The sequence below is a fragment of the Vicugna pacos genome, chromosome 6 (genome assembly GCF_048564905.1).
Source record: "Vicugna pacos chromosome 6, VicPac4, whole genome shotgun sequence".
Classification (NCBI taxonomy): Eukaryota; Metazoa; Chordata; class Mammalia; order Artiodactyla; family Camelidae; genus Vicugna; species Vicugna pacos.
The window spans coordinates 70,430,472-70,446,368 of NC_132992.1; the positions used below are offsets into that span (position 1 = coordinate 70,430,472).

A 15,897-nucleotide genomic window follows, 5' to 3' on the forward strand; every position below is an offset into this window, starting at 1 on the left:
GCAAATTCTACACAGCACAACTCTTCTTGTATAGTTAGAAACCATCTGCAGCCCACTCCCACCTTTCTCAATCAGCTGCTGTCACTTTTCCCTGTATACACCCCAGTTCACCCACACTTAGCCCAGTTTTACCTGTGCTGGAGTTCATCCTATCCAATCACTTGCATTTTCAGTTCCTTACATGCACTGACCTCAAAGACCCAATTGTTCTCCCAAAACTTGATTTCTTTCTCTGACCCTGTAATGGGCACATACTGTCTTCCCATTGAGATGGCTCAGGAGCATACAAGACTGGTGCTCGGTGTCCTCATCCTTCCTGGTAAACAGCTGATGGAGGATCCTCTTAATCACAGGATAAGTGGCAGCACCTTCCAGAGCCAGGCACTGAGCTGCAGCCCAGCTGTCCACGCTATTACCTGCCACAGTGGGGTGAATAAAGGAGTCCAGAATGGCTGTGTGTTCTCCCCACAGAGAGGACAGCTTTGATACCTCACTCTCCTGTGCCCTCCCAGTCTAGAAATTCAGTCCCTTATTTAAACCATATTTAACTGGATTGTATCAAGTCTAAATATAGACTGAAAATCTTAACCTGAAAAATCAGATCCTAAAATATTTTTGTTAGCTAATAGCAATAAGGCACTCTGGCTTGAGTGAGAAAGAGAGAGATTGGGAAGTCTGGAGTGGAGGCTTTCTTAAGACAGAGGAATTAAGTTGTTGAGTGCCTCTAAACCAGTCAGCCAGTTGTCCTCACTCCCTCCTCCCCACAGCTGCATCCAGACAAGGAATAGGCACATCTTTCAGACGGAGCAGTTCGGCACCTTGGGCCTATCACTGGACTGAACCTTTTTGCTTGTATTACTCCAACAATGCATGTAGACAATGCCTGTAAGTTAATATGCAAAAATGGAAGCATGATGTGTTCAAATGGTAATTTTTAAACTTTCAGATTGTATTCTTTCATATTGTTACACATCATCTTTTCAATTGAAAATCTGGTTGAGTGAAAATGGGGGCATGTTTTCTAGGCAAATGTACTGATGAAATGTTTAGCCCAGGTACCACTAGGTGGCAGTGCTCCCACTTTGTAAAAGTACCTAGGAAGAACAAATCTCTGAATATTCTAACATAAACCCAAACCCAGTACAGTAGACATCACAGAGCATGATGGTGGAGAAGAAAGGATGAGGAAAAGCTGATAGTGAGATGCCCTCTCTTTATCCCCAAATTTCCAGGTCATAACAAGAAGTTACTCACCCTTCAAAAGGGCAGTCTGCATGATGTCCCGGGCAAGGGGATTATGTGACTGTACGGCATACTGGCATACTGCCGCTGCCATCCGCACATTGGCATTCTTGTCACAAAGAGCAGCCTTCAGGGCGGGCTGTAGAACCTCTGGCAAGTCCTGGATAGGTGGGGCTTTCACAATTTCTTTGTGATCAAAAGAGAGCCAGAAAGAAGGTGTTAGCTAGCCCCTTTGCTTTTCTCTGAAACACAGCCTTTTTCCTGTAGCCACACGGTGACCAAGCTCAGTCTCCATTGCAGGTGCTTATTGCTACTTAATTAGAGTTTAGTTGAGCCCCTGCAATGGGCAGGATTTTATGGCTCACTTTTGTGCTGGGTATGCCCGTTCCCAATCCTTTATCACCTGACCTCTGCAGAGCTGTATTCAAGCCAAAGGAGAATGTTTCCAGCTAGGCTATTGTGACCTTCACCATTAGTTTTAGTGATGAAAATGAACCTAATTATATATTTTTGTATTTTTAATAATAGCAAATATATTTAGATAGTGCTTTGCCATTTATATAGTGTTTCATTTTCACTATCTCATTCAGGCTTCTAACCCTCATTGAAGTAGGCGAGGTAGGTATTACTGCAAGAGCTCACCTGAAATACATGTACTTCAGGAGTCCTTTTAGGTTTAACTAAACAGACTCACAAGACTATTAGGTCACACATGCCACTAGTCTTTAGAGGGAAATAGGATGTAAGCACAGTGTTTCCATAGGACAGCATCAAGCGTTTCTTTTGGCCGGAGTTCTTGAGGTTTTTTGTCTAGCATTCCATGGAGCCTTCTGGGGTAGCCACTCCAGGTTTAAATCTTATGTTGCACTGGAGTTATTATCTCTTATATAACAACTCTGTAGATATAATTCCAGAGTTCTTAAAGGGCATGCCTTGATAAGTCCCAGCATCCATGGGAGCCCAAAGGATGGTGACTCCTTCAGGCGTGTATATTTCACTTGTAGTTCTTCTCAGTCCAAATGCAGTTTATCCATCAGGGTTCATTTTTATCAAGCAATGTTGCCTACAATGATACTTCCTACCCTTATCAAGTTATCAAGGCAACAGGTAGGCATTTAACTAAAGCTCATTTCTCAATTAGAAGAGGAAATGTTTTGTTAACCTTTTGTCCACAACAATCTTCATTTTATAGATAAGGAATTTTAAGCTCAGAGAAGTTAAATGACTTCCCAAGAAGTGGCAGAGCTAGACCTGTAATTTAAGATTTTAAAATTTCTTATCTGTCCTTTCTACTACTGTTATGGGCCACTAAACCATCTGTTAAGAATGAGCTAGATGGAAATATGTGCATTTCAGGAAAATAGACAAGTCAACTGAGCACTTCAAGAAATAATAACATAAGTTCCTTTGGGAAGGTGTCAGGAGGAAACAAGGCATATCAGAATCTAGACACCGAGGAAAGGGATCACCTGAAAGGCACAATTCTGGGGAAAGAAAAAAACACATTCTTTGTATGTATGTGGAAGATTTGGGGATAAGATAATACGTATTGCCACCTATTGAAGGTTTTCTGTGTGTGCCAGGCACTAACATACATCATTACATTTCATATCCAAGAAAATAAACAATTAAAATAGAAAATGTATATGAGTGGAAGAATACAGCAGGAACACCAAACCAAGCCTGGGTGATGGGGCAGGAAGACTCCTCAGAGGAGGTGATAAACCTTAGCTAAACACTGAAGGGCATGTATAGAAATTAATCAGGTGAAGAGACAGAGTTTTCCATCAGAGGAAGCAGCAAATTTGAAAACCTGGAGTTAAAATGCTCATATCTGGAACTCAGTGGATGGGAAATAAGTGAAATGAAACTCTAAAAACCTGACAACTTTATAGAGATAAAATTAGTCCCTATCTCTGAGGAGTTCCTTGCCTGATAGAGATGGCAGAAAAGTAAACAGTTATGACAGGATGATAGATATTAGAGCAGAATAATATTAGGATGCTACCAGCAGCAGAGAAGGAAAAAGTGTCAGCCCAGGCTTCACACAAAAGGTGTATCTGAGAGGGCACTTGAGGGATAAGAGTCAATTTGTTTTGTGTCCTTTCAATAGCATTTTATAGTTTCCATTATCTGGGTCCTGTGTATTGTTAAACCAGCTCCTTAGTAGATTATGGTTTCAGCTCTCAAAAGTGGGAAATTTTCCTTTTAAGTGCTTATTGCTAGCAAAGAAAAAAGCTATTGACATTCATTTCCTTTTCAAAAGATTACAGATCAAGGTGGGGAGGGATAAATTAGGGGTTGGGATTAACAGACACACATTACTATATATAAATTAGATAAACAACAAGGACCTACATATAGTACAGAGAACTATATTCAATTTCATGTAATAACGTATCAATGGAAAAGAATCTGGAAAGAAAAAATATGTATGTATGCATATGTATAACTCACTTTGCTGTAAGCCTGAAATTAACATTGTAAATAAACTATACTTTATTAAAATTTTTTTTAAAAAAGATAACAGACCATTAGAACAAATGGCCAACCCTTTAATTCATTTTATAAAGCTAGTAAAAACTAAAACTCAATATAGTATAAATAAAAACAAAACTACTGATTTCACTTAGGAAGGTAGTGAAACATTCTAAAATATTAACAAATCAAACCCAGGGGAGTAATAAAAGAATGATCCACTAGGATTTACTCTAAGAAGTTAACAACAGAATTTATCATATCCACAAATTAAAAGAGAAAAAACTAGAAAATGGCTAATAAAATTTAGGACTCAATTTTGAAATAAAGAGAAAAGCCCACATATACATTGGCATGTTTGTAAAAGCATAGAGAAAGGTGTAGAATGCCGGACTAAACATTGGTTGCCCTGGAGAATGACATGGGCATGGGATTAGGACTGGGAAGTGGGTTGGGGAAAGGTAATGACCTCTTTTTATATCCCTCTGTGTTGACTGATAATGACACTTTACATATTTCTTTTATAATTAAAAAAAAAGTTTAGCAGGCAGAATCAGTACATTCAGTTGGTTGTGGGGTGGGGGGAAGAAGGATTTGTCCAAGATGAATCCCAGGGTCCTGGCTTGAAAACTGGATAGATTATGGGGCTACTGATTGAGATTTGGAATATGGGGAAGTGGTCTATGGTGATGAGTTCAGTTTGGGACATGTTGAGTTTGAGACAGATTGTCAAAAGAAAGGCTAAAATGGAGTTGGGATAAAAGTGTGTATACACATCTACTTTCTGGCTATTATGAATAGGATCTCTCAAAGTAGAACAATGTCAACTTTGTAAGCTACTGAGCAAAGCATGATGAAATTAATTAGTGCAAAAAGCACTAGACTAGAAGTCAACAATTTTAAACTCATCTCTATGGCTGATAAGGTGTATATTCAGGCCAGTCTCATTTTGTACAATGATCTCAGAGAAGCTCCAAGGTCCCTGTCAGTTCAAAATCTCTATGGCTCTGTGAATTATATTCTCAAGCAGTCCAGTTCTGGCTCTCACCTGAGTCCTCCTGGCTGATGGCAATCCGGGGCCGTTCTAACGCAGCTGTGGCACATGTGATGATGGCTTGGATCCGAATGTCATCGTGGATGTCCACTAAGCTCTGCAGTAGGCCCTCTATTGTCTTATAGTGCCACTCAATGACTGTGCCACAAGGTGGAAAATTAGAGAACCACTTGGTTAGAGTAAGATATTGTGTTGCAGGCAGGGGACAAGAAGTCCCCTTCTCCCAGGACAATTCAAGCAAAACATTAGCTCAGAAGAATAAAGGGCCCCAGAGATGGGTTCTTAGGAAAGTTATTTCTCTGATGATCCATGTACCTTCTTAGGTAGTTCCCAAACAAAACTACTCCCAATCTCATCCTATATTATATCGTCTTTTGCTTAAATAAGTCTTTATTGTTATATCTAATAGTATGGGCAGTAAAACATAGTGGTTAAGAGGACTTTGTTGTCAGACATACCTGGTTTGGAATCAGAATTATCAGTTGTATGACCTTGGATAAGTTACTTAACCTCTCTAGGCTTGAGATTTCTCATTTGTAAAATGGGAATAATGCTGGAATCTACCATATTGCATTACTTTGAGTATTAAATGAGTTAACTAGACAAAGTATTGAGCAAAATGTCTGCAAGATAATAAGGGCTCAGATGTTAATGACTGTGGTTATCATTAGGTTTCCTTGACTTTAAGACTCTTCCATCTTGCTTTCAAGGTCTTCTTCCTTTTATTGCTAGCTGCTCTCTTTGTTAGGTATGAACCTTTTATTTCAGTGCTCCCACCACTTGTAGATGCTCCCTACTGGTAGCTTTTACCCTGTTTATCTGATCCAGTTTAGGTGATGGATCACTTCTCTTTTTCCTGCACTAACTAGTTTTTTTTTTCTTTTTTTAAACGGAGGTACTGGGGATTGAACCCAGGACCTCATGCATATTAAGCATGCACTCTACCACTGAGTTACTGCCACTCCCACCCCAACTAGTTTTTTATATTCTGAAAGCCAGCAGTCCTTGAGTCCTCAAATCTTGCAGCTTCTAGTAGTCCTTGCTGGGCCCTTCCTCTGCCCCAGGCACTCAGCCTTCTACTCCCATAACTCTGAAGGCAAAGTAGATATATGATAATCCCAGCTTTACAAATGAATTTCGGAGAGGGGTTATTTATACTATAGTCAACTGCAATTTCTTTTGATCACTACATTTCCACTGCTTGGGCAGCATATTTTGCCCTTCCCTTCATGCATCATTTATTGATCGGAAAGTTTCAGAGATCAGTAAGATAGGGTCTCTGCCTGTGAAGAGTTCTCAGTGTAGTGAGTTTCCACAAATCAAAATTACTGACGTAAAACTCGCTCATGTAAAAAGCATCTAGATAAATGCAAATTGTCACTGTGTGAAAGGCTCTCTCATCCAATCTAACCTTGATGAGGCAACCAGATTTTTATGTTTATAAGAGAGGGAGGGATCTTCAAAGATTAAGAAACGCTAGGCCAAGGTGAGAACCTCCTCCCTCACAAATACATGCTGATATGTCAGGCCCCTGGCCTGCCCCTACTTCACTCACTTAGAGCCCAGGCGATCCTCCATTCCTGCAGCATCCTCCGCAGGGCCACCAGTTCCCAAGTCACATTCTCCTTCAGTGACTCTGCCTGCTTCTTCAGTCTCCTGGTCTTTATGGGCGTGTCCTCCTCAGCCACCTGCAGCAGCAGATCCTTGGCCGGGGTGGGCAAAGCTGTCCAACGCAGGGCTCCTTTGACAGGCCTGCAAGCTGTGCGGTATGGCAGTATGAGGTATTCTCACCCCTGCCCTAGGCCTGTGTCCCCAGCCAGCATCACATTCCTATTCCTGACTAGCACCAAGGCAAAACAAAGCTGTCCAGCATGAACTTACCTATGATTATGTAGGGAAACAAGGACAAGATCCATAGGGAGTTATGACAAGTCCTGACTACAGACATGATAAAGCCATGATGATAGGGCAGAGAAATTTGGGGAAGAAAAACTGAGATACATACAAACCCTTTTATAAGTTTAATAAATCTTTAGGAAAATAAATGTTTATATGTAGCAAGGTTTGCTCATAAAATTCAATATTTGACATACTGCCATTTAAAGTAGAATGTTATTGGCCATTAATTCCTAGTTTATTAAGTTTTCTTTTTAATGTTTTTAATTTGGGAGGAGGAAGGGTGCTATAAGCTGCTAAATTTTTTAAAGTGCCTTGCTGTAGGAATGATTAGTATCTCAGTTTAATGAGGGAGCAGAAGCCCCAGAAGGTGACCCAAGGCTTTGCTTGCATGCTTTCTTCACTGCTTTATAGCGGTAGTCCTCAACATAGAAGGAGCATATGTGGGTTTGGTGGAAACTGCCCATACCTGCCGTCATTAGCACCTCTATCCTAGTGGCTACTGCCTATAGGGCGAGGCAACACTAGAGACAGAGATTTGGGGCTGGTGGGAAAAAGAAGCGGTCACTACCATTGCTAGTTTCTGCACACCAGGGGCCCATCTGAACAACGACACTGTGAAGAACAGAGTCTTGGAGCATGGGCACTTTTTGTTTCATAAGCTCTTTTCTCGGTTGGCTCCTTCCCCACCACCTTACCTGTCTTACAGAATGAGTAATGATGTACTTGTGAAACAGAAACTTGAAACACAGGTTGACCCTAGGGCCTGAAGCCAGTATGAGCCTGAGAATGGAATGGGAGGGTAGAGTCAGCCCAAGGAAAAAGGTCCAAGTGCTGGGTCAGGGGTTTCATGTACTTCCTCTGGAAGCATTAAGATGGGATCTGTCCTATTGGTAATTACTGGCCTAAACCACTTGGTTATCCCTAAGTTCCACCTGATTTCAACTGTATGGGCCACAAAGGCTTTTCCTAGCTACAGTTAGTACTATAATTTTACGAGATGATTTTTAGTTGGTAGGAAAGGACTCCCCTAGATGTTGGTGGAGCTCCAGCCTATGAAAAGGGGCCTTAAAGAAATAGCCACACTTCCATCTTTACTCCCATTGTAGCTTCCTGCTTACATGGTTCAGGAACTGGCTGAGAAGTCCACCTTTCTGGGGTTTCGGGGAAGACCTTAGATAGCTGCTTGTTATATCGATTGAGGTTTTCCAGGAAAATCTGGTCTCTCTTTGCACCAATCTGGTGGATGACCTGGACTTTATCTGTGAACAGATAAAGAAATAATGAATCCCCAGCATGTCCCTCCTTCTTCTCTTCCTGGGTTTTTGGCACCAGGATGAGACTCAGTTTCCTTTTGCCCTACCCTTAGCCCCTAGGACTCATGGCTACCATGCTGTTCGGGCATCCCTTGAAGTTGACTATTGCTTGGACATAGGAACTGGTGGCCTCATAAAGGCAAGTCAGAACCTAGCTTATAGGCATTGTCCCCCAAGAAAACATAGATACTAATGAAGGGGTACCTAATTCATCTGTTACCAATCATAAATACCTTCGTCTGAATAATTTTGTTAAAAACTTTAAGAAGACTTTCAGTTGAAAGCAGTTTAGGAACATCATGGGGGTAGAGAAGTATAAACAGCTTGGAACATGCAGACCTCGATCATGTATCCTGGAAGCCCAGGCATCTCAAGGATAGCAAGATGGAAGGGGAAGGTAGTGGACATTTATGGGGCACTGGACAAGAAGTATTATATTTCTTGTCTACTGGAAGTTCATTTTTATTACTATTGTTTTACAAATAAGGTACATAAGGCTCAGAGAGATTATATAATTTGCTGAAGGTTAGTAGGAAGGGGCTAAGCCAGGATTTAAACTCAAATCTGCCTGACCCTAAAGCCTGTGATTTTTTTTTCCAATATAGCACCTCAGTGGGGGACTATCTCAATGAGAGAAGGGAGAAGGGTGCACAGAGAAGAGGTAGGTTGTTTCCAAAGCCAATCTTGCTTACTTTGCAATCCTACCCTCCACTGCTTCCTTAGTAAGCATAAAGGGGGAAGAGGAAGAATAGTTTCCTCCCCATCGGATACCTACCCCCCCCAAAAAAAACCCTCCTGTGCTAGTAACCAGGAGATGTTACCATGAACACCTGGTTCCTCCAGGGCCTGTCACCCACACCCACGACTGTTTCATCCCCCAGCTACCTTCTACTTCCCTGCTCCATGTCCACCTCAGCCCCCACCACAGGGGCCCAGCTCTGTTACCAAAGTAAATCTCCTGTTCAAAGGTGTTGTCCGTGGAGTAAGCAAACTTTCCAGCTCGGGGATTCACCTGTCGGAAGTAGCTTTGGTTTGGGGGCTGGTAGGCACTGCCCTTTACATCGATATTTTCGGCGGTCTTATTGTTGCCAGGCATGGTTTCAGCTGTCTGCACTTGTGGCAAGTAACTGGGCAATCTTGGCAAGAGTGAGGTGGGGAGAGAAGCAGGGATAGGTAGCTTTAAAACTGGTGCTCTTAGAGGGTGCATGGACTTGGGGACGGGAACCCACTTCCTACATTACCTCACTTTAGCTATCATGTATGTAGTTATTTAGTGGACAGACTGTAAGCTCTGCAAAGGATAGGTCCATGTCTGTCTCTATTATGTTGTATTCCCAGCACTTGCAGAGTACCTGGAAAGTAGTGGGAATGCAATTTAGATTTGCCCAATAAATGAATAAACCTTTTCACTTATTTTTAGTTCAATTTTGGGAATCAAGGAGATTATAACAGCCCCAGTCGTCCCTCTAGCTATAAATGAGAAGGACGCAATCTGAGAAATGCGCAGTTATCCTCCTCTCTTGGGTTGCTTAGTTCTCTATCCTGCTGCCAGTCAGTTTTGAGTCAGTGACACTGACTCCTTATTCAAAGTGAAGCAGGACCAGAGCCATGAGGTCTCTGCCTTCCTCACTCTCATCATGGACACATTTCTCAGAGCACCTGGATAGTAACTGGAACAGCAGAATGGTTAAGTCTGTTGGGAAAGACTGAGAATGCATTCTTTTATAGGCAGTGGTTCTCAACTAGGAGCGATTTTGTTCCTCAAAGGGACATATGTCAATGTCTGGAGACATCTTGGGTTGTCACAATTGGAGGGTGCTACTGGCATCCAGTGGGATGCTGCTAAACATCCTACAGTGCACAGGACCAGCCCCCCACAACAAAGAATTGTCCAATCGAGGATGTCAACAGTACCAAGATGGATAAACCCTACTTTATGGAAATCTGAGAAAGTAGGTTGTTGGTGGAAAACCTAAGAGTCTAATGGGAAAGTGCCTTCTGAAATAAGGAGTGTGAGCCCACCCAGGAGTCCTTGAAGGGGAGCCAGGGATTCTCAAAGGCACAACTGAGTCCCCAGCCAATATACCTGTAATAGACAGGAAGCAGCAGCTCTGGCTTCTTTTTCTCCTGGGTGGGCAGAATGACACTTCGATCCTCAAATTCTGCTGTCTCCTCTTCCTCCAGTTGTTTCAAGAGCTCCAGGTCACTGGTGGAAGTGAGCTCATCCCGGATGTGGCTCCAGTCGTATTGCTGGCGCAAGAAGCTCTGCCACTTACTGGGGGACACCCCAGGCCTCGGAGGACGCTTGTTCTGGATCCATCGGGCAGTGCGCTTGTTAAGCTTTTCCAGCACGACAGCCTCCCAGGCTCTGGCCTCCTTCTCAGGAGGTGGAAGCCAGGCTTCCCTGTCTTCCAGGGTCACATCTGGAGAAAGTGACAGATCCAGCATGTCTGGATCCCTGCTGGGACTAAGAACAAGAGGGCCAGATGCTTCCTGGACTGCACTTCCTGGCTTTGATTTCTTCAGCTTCTTAAGATTGGCAGCACTTTCCATCTTCATAGCCTGGGAGGTGACCCTTGTTGAGGGACCTGAAGAATCCAGGAACTTGAGGCTGACAGGTTTCTCAGATCTGGCCTTCCTGACCTGGGGAGGCTGAATGATGTTGTCTGCATTGTAGAGATGGTCAAAGCTGTATTGGCTATAAGGAACGCTGGGAAGCCCTCGCCGCCATACCACCTCCTGAGAAAAGCTGAGGTTTGCAGCCGCCTTTTTCAAATATTGGCTCTTGACATGTGCACAACGCTGCGGACTGAAGTGGAGGACTGGAGGCACGCTGGAAATGGAGGTGCACTCCTCCTTGTTTCTTGGTTTCAAGTAGAGAATCATGCCCCATCCCAGCCGTGGAGGGAGTGACTGATGGAAACGGTGGGAGAGAAAGGACTTCCCCTTTTGGGTCCTAGTCATTGTTTCTCAGCAAATGCTTCCTTCCACACTGCCTGGTCCAGAGGAAGGCTTGGAGGCGCACCTGTTAAGCAGGTGGGAGGAACTGGTGAGAGCTCTGGGTCAGCAGAAATTGGGAGCCCATAGCAGTACAGTAAGAAGAGAACTTGGAGAACAGATTGGGGGAGGGGGGAGGCCATGGAAATTAGAAGGACAAAAGAAAGACTGCAACATTTGAAGTATTCCTTGTGTCAGACCTTTGCTTCTAGTTCTTACATTTGTCCCACAGCTCAGCCCTCATCTCCTTATGAGGGATTGTGGCTTTTCAACAGTATCCCAGGCTTCTAGTTCTCCCCCCAAACATTGCTTTCTCCCTCTTCAAAAAGCTTACAGTGTAAAGTTCAGACTACTCAGCCTGACACTCAGGGATCTCCCTGAGTATGACCCCAGTTTGTGATCTTGTCCTAACACATAACCTCTTCTCTCCACTCTTCTAGCTCTTCGCCCAGTGTCCTTCCCTCCACAAGTAGAGCTTCCTTCTGTGACCTCTACATGAAATAGCCTTTCTTCCATACTTGACACAAATTCTATCCATTATTCCAGGCCTGGCTCAATTCCTTCCTGCTCCATAACTCTTTCTTGACCTATCCAGGTCTCTGTGTGATACAAGAATTTATAAATTCCTGCTAGTCCATTCCAGTTATTTTAACTTTTAACCCTGTGACACCTCACATCACTAAATATTTGGCTTTAACTGCACCGAAAGGACCACGTCTCCAGTATGCTGTCCTTCAGAATCACCCAGTACTTTTCCATATTGCTACATAGTCTTCAGTGTTTAATAGCTGCAGAATATTTTATCAAGTAGGTAAGTCACCTTAGATTTCCTTAATTTGTGGGCAAGCTGTTTCCAGGTTCTAGCTAGCATGGAAAACACTGTAGAGAACAAATCCCTAGAGTTAGTGCTTTTAAAAATATATTCCTTCTGAAGCACTTCCTCAGCCTTACAATGATAACTGGCAATTATGGAGTACTTTGCTAAAGGCTTTACACTGGGAAGATATTATGGTCTTTATTACCTATGGGAAGAAGCAGAGGCTCACAGAAGTAGGTAAATTACTTCAGACCACATGGACTGTAAGTAGAAGAGTCAGGCTTCAAAGCCACCTGCCAGATTCCAACCCCAGAGCACTTCTGTGCCACACTGGCTTTGGCTTAGGCTCCACTCTCCACCAGTCACTGTGTTGGCCTTGCCATTCCCAGGGGCTGGTAGGCCTCCCCACACACATTAAGCAAGAAGGTGAGGCCATTATTCAGTGTCCTGTCATGATTTGTGTCTTTCCTTTCCTTTGCACAGGGTGCCCGTTAGCCTAGATCTGACTCCTTTCTCTTTCTTGCACAATACCCAGCACAATACCTTCTCTCCTTAGGGCTTGATTTGTTCCATTGTCTTCCATGTATTAAATCTGACCTCTTGGTGTGTTTCTTTTTGTTAGGGGTCAGCTTTTATCTAGATGTCACTAGGCCAGAATTAATAACCTAACTCAGATTAAGTCACACATGATTAATGTGATATCCCTCCAGAAATTTTTGCATGTAAGGTTAAATTTAGTTGTTCCATCTCTTCACAACCATGAAGGCAACATGGCCACAGGGCACTATTTAAAAAGTTAGACTAGAAAAATTAGGGCAAGCCTAGAGGGTGGTCAAAAGGTGATATTTTTCCTTAAACAGTGCCTGCTCTCACTGGTTGAAAATGAATTGCTAGATGAAAACAATATTAGTGTCTTCCTTCCTTGTATATTTCCTAATAGGACATTGTATCATTCTTTTTTTTTTTCCCTTGAGTTTGAGTTTGTGCTTTATTTTTAAAATTTAATTTAATTTAATTTTTATATATTTGTATTGAAGTATAGTCAGTTTGCAATGTTGCATCAATTTCTGGTGTACAGCATAATGCTCCAATCATACATGAACATACATATATTTGTTTTCATATTCTTTTTCACCATAAGTTACAACAAGATATTGAACATAGTTTCCTGTGCTATACAGTATGAACTTGCTATTTATCTATTTTATATATATTAGTTAGTGTCTGCAAATCTTGAACTCCCAATTTATCCCTTCCCACCCTCTTCCCCCTGGTAACCTTAAGTTTGTTTTCTATGTCTGTGAGTCTGTTTCTGTTTTGTAAATAAGTTCATTTGTATCTTTTTATTTTTAAGATTCCACATATAAGTGATATCATATGGCATTTTTCTTTCTCTTTCTGGCTTATTTCACTTAAAATGACAATCTCCATGTCCATCCATGTTGCTGCAAATGGGCTGATTTTATTTTTTTATGACTGAGTAGTATTCCACTGTATAAATATACCACAACTTCTTTATGCAGTCATCTGTCAGTGGACATTTAGGTTGTTTCCATGTCTTAGCTATTTTAAATAGTGCTGCTATGAACATTGGAGTGCATGTATCTTTTTGGATTAAGGTTTCCTCTGGATATATGCTCAGGAGTGGAATTGCTGGACCATAGAGTAAGTCTATTTTTAGTCTTTTGAAGAATATCCATACTGTCTTCCATAACAGCTGCACCAAACTGCATTCACACCAGTAGTGTAGGAGGGTTCCCTTTTCTCCACACCCTCTCCAGCACTTACCATTTGTGGATTTTTGAATGACGGCCATTTTGACTAGCGTGAGGTAATACCTCATTGTAGTTTTGACTTGCATTCTCTGATAATTAGCGATATTGAGCATTTTTTCAAGTGCCTATTGGCCATTTGTATGTCTTCACTGGAGAACTGCTTGTTTAGGTCTTTTGCCCATTTTTGGATTGGGTTGTTTGTTTTTTTATTAAGTTGTATGAGCTGTTTATATATTCTGAAAATTAAGCCCTTGTCAATCTCATCTTTTGCAAATATTTTCTCCCATTCTGTAGGTTCTCTTTTTGTTTTGCTTAATGTTTTCTTTGCTGTACAAAAGCTTATAAGTTTAATTAGGTGTATCATTCTTAACATATCAATGTGTCAATATCTTGCCCTTAAATCAGGGGGCATTTTGATCCTAAACACTTGAAAAACAGAGTGAGGACTGATTTTACCCCAAGATGACTACCTATATAGAATGACTTTGGGTGTCCTCAGATATATGCCCTTTAGCCTGTGACATATAGAATCTTTAGTTACAATGCCAACATCCCAGAAAGAATACCATATTATCATTATCAGTTATTATAAATCTCAAGGAATAGTTATCATCTAAGATGACAGCTTGTTGAAAAAGAAGGAAATACATGATAGATATGTACTGTAATGGAACTGGAACAGGACAAATTGTCTTAAGGTCTGTCAGAAGAGTCTTGTCCTGGACAGACTTAAAAGAGTCAAAAGACAAAAGGAATGAGGTACTTAAAAAAAAAAAAAAAGAGTCAAAAGACAAGCGTCAGGCCATGTTCTGCACTTCCCAATCATGTCATCCTGGGCAAATGATTTAATATCCTTGGTTTGCCTGTTTGTCAGTCTAAAAATAGTCTGATACCTGTTCTAGTTTAGTGTTGATATAAAGCTCAAAATTAGGGAACATGTATGGAAGTTCTTTGCAAGCTGCAAAGTATTACATAAATGTGAGGAATTTTTATTATTGATATAGAGCATGGCTAATAGAAGGCAAGTCGCTGGGGCCCCACAGACACTGGGCACTTAGGGAACAGTCTAGGAATACTAGGGCCCTAGGCAATGAAAAGAGAAGATGCATAGAGAAGGAAGAAAAGACCTACAAACAGAGTTTGGAAGCTCCATATTATCCAAACTAAGTGTTACCTGGACCAACACTGAGGCAGGGTCCACTCCCAACAAATGGCCCTTAAGAACCAAAAGCAGAGTGGCAGGTCTTAGGTGCTTTTGTGCACTGACAGCATAAGAAATTGAATAAATAGCACCCTAAAGTTATTCAAACCTGGCGTAACTGCAGACCAGGCCCTGTAATCTGGTAAGCAGCAACCACTAGCACCATCTCTTGCACTTCTAGAACTTGGCTGGATAGGCAAGGGTAGGGTTGGAAGGTTTATGCTACATGCCTCCAGTTAAAGCCTGGTGTAAGAATCCAGAGTCAAAATGGGTGCTAGCTCAGATAGCAGTTCCAAATTTAGCTCCATTCTCCTAGTCACCTTCCCAGTCCCCTCCCCTCACCCCGTGGTCTGGTGCCATTATTCTGCAGAAATAATTGAAATGGGCTAAATAAATAATGCATGCTAAAAGGAGTAATATCTTTTTTTTTCCTGTTATTAAAGCAGTGGAAACTGCCACAGAAGAAAAGGCTGTAACCTTAACACAGTATCTTCTGAGAGCTTTAAAAAAGTAATATACTCTCATCTCCCCCAACAGACTCTGAATTTCTGAGGTTGGGCCCAGCAGGGGACAGTCAGCTTCTGGGAAAGTGTTAGATATGGTTAGAGGACCTTCTGCATCAACCTATCTGAGGAGTTTGTTAAAATACAGATCCTTATGTCCAAGACTCCTGAATATTGATGCAGTAGGCCGCAAGTGAGGCCTAGAAATCTGCATTTTAACAAGCTCTCAGAAGTTCCAATACACATTAAATTTAGAGAAACAACATCCCCAAGAGGTATCTGTGAGATTTATGAAGGAAGCTTGGCTACTGGGGAGAGTAGGATCAGGGAACACAGCTTTTTAATCTGCCTTATTTCAAATCCCCTCTCTCTGCTGCCTCTTACCAGAAAGTTCCCTTCATTTTTTTTTCCCCTCTACTTTCTAATTACCATTCTTTGCCATGCACTAACACAGATATACTGCTGTCTCCTGAGATTACTCTGGAAACTCTACCATAAAGAAGATCTGTTCCAACTCTTATATAGTACAGATTTCAAAATTGAGGTCCAGAAGCTACATGTAAAAGAATGAAATTAGAACATTCTCTAACACCATATACAAAAATAAAATGGATTAAA

At 41.8% G+C, this 15,897-nt stretch overlaps 2 protein-coding genes and 1 non-coding gene across 7 annotated transcripts in view; 1 reads left to right on the top strand and 2 right to left on the bottom strand.

The window, feature by feature from the left end:
* HEATR4 (HEAT repeat containing 4) overlaps positions 1 to 15,897 on the bottom strand; it is a 72,222-nt gene that overhangs the window by 18,724 nt on the left and 37,601 nt on the right. For 4 of the 5 annotated variants that reach the window (XM_031679211.2, XM_072963385.1, XM_072963384.1 and 1 more), the window contains 7 exons: positions 10,073 to 11,011; positions 8,932 to 9,122; positions 7,792 to 7,932; positions 6,330 to 6,533; positions 4,769 to 4,912; positions 1,255 to 1,428; positions 256 to 416 (listed from right to left, as the gene is read on the bottom strand). In XM_031679211.2, the coding sequence (XP_031535071.1) occupies positions 256 to 416; positions 1,255 to 1,428; positions 4,769 to 4,912; positions 6,330 to 6,533; positions 7,792 to 7,932; positions 8,932 to 9,122; positions 10,073 to 10,950 (1,893 nt within the window). In that variant the 5' untranslated portion in view covers positions 10,951 to 11,011. Of the gene's footprint in view, positions 1 to 255; positions 417 to 1,254; positions 1,429 to 4,768; positions 4,913 to 6,329; positions 6,534 to 7,791; positions 7,933 to 8,931; positions 9,123 to 10,072; positions 12,763 to 15,897 lie in introns of those variants that run through there. The other variant, XM_072963386.1, reaches the window with a different exon arrangement.
* LOC102545132 (acyl-coenzyme A thioesterase 1) overlaps positions 1 to 15,897 on the top strand; it is a 40,241-nt gene that overhangs the window by 7,303 nt on the left and 17,041 nt on the right. The window lies entirely within an intron of this gene.
* TRNAI-AAU (transfer RNA isoleucine (anticodon AAU)) lies at positions 5,665 to 5,740 on the bottom strand. Its single transcript has one exon. It is a non-coding gene; the product is annotated as a tRNA-Ile (tRNA).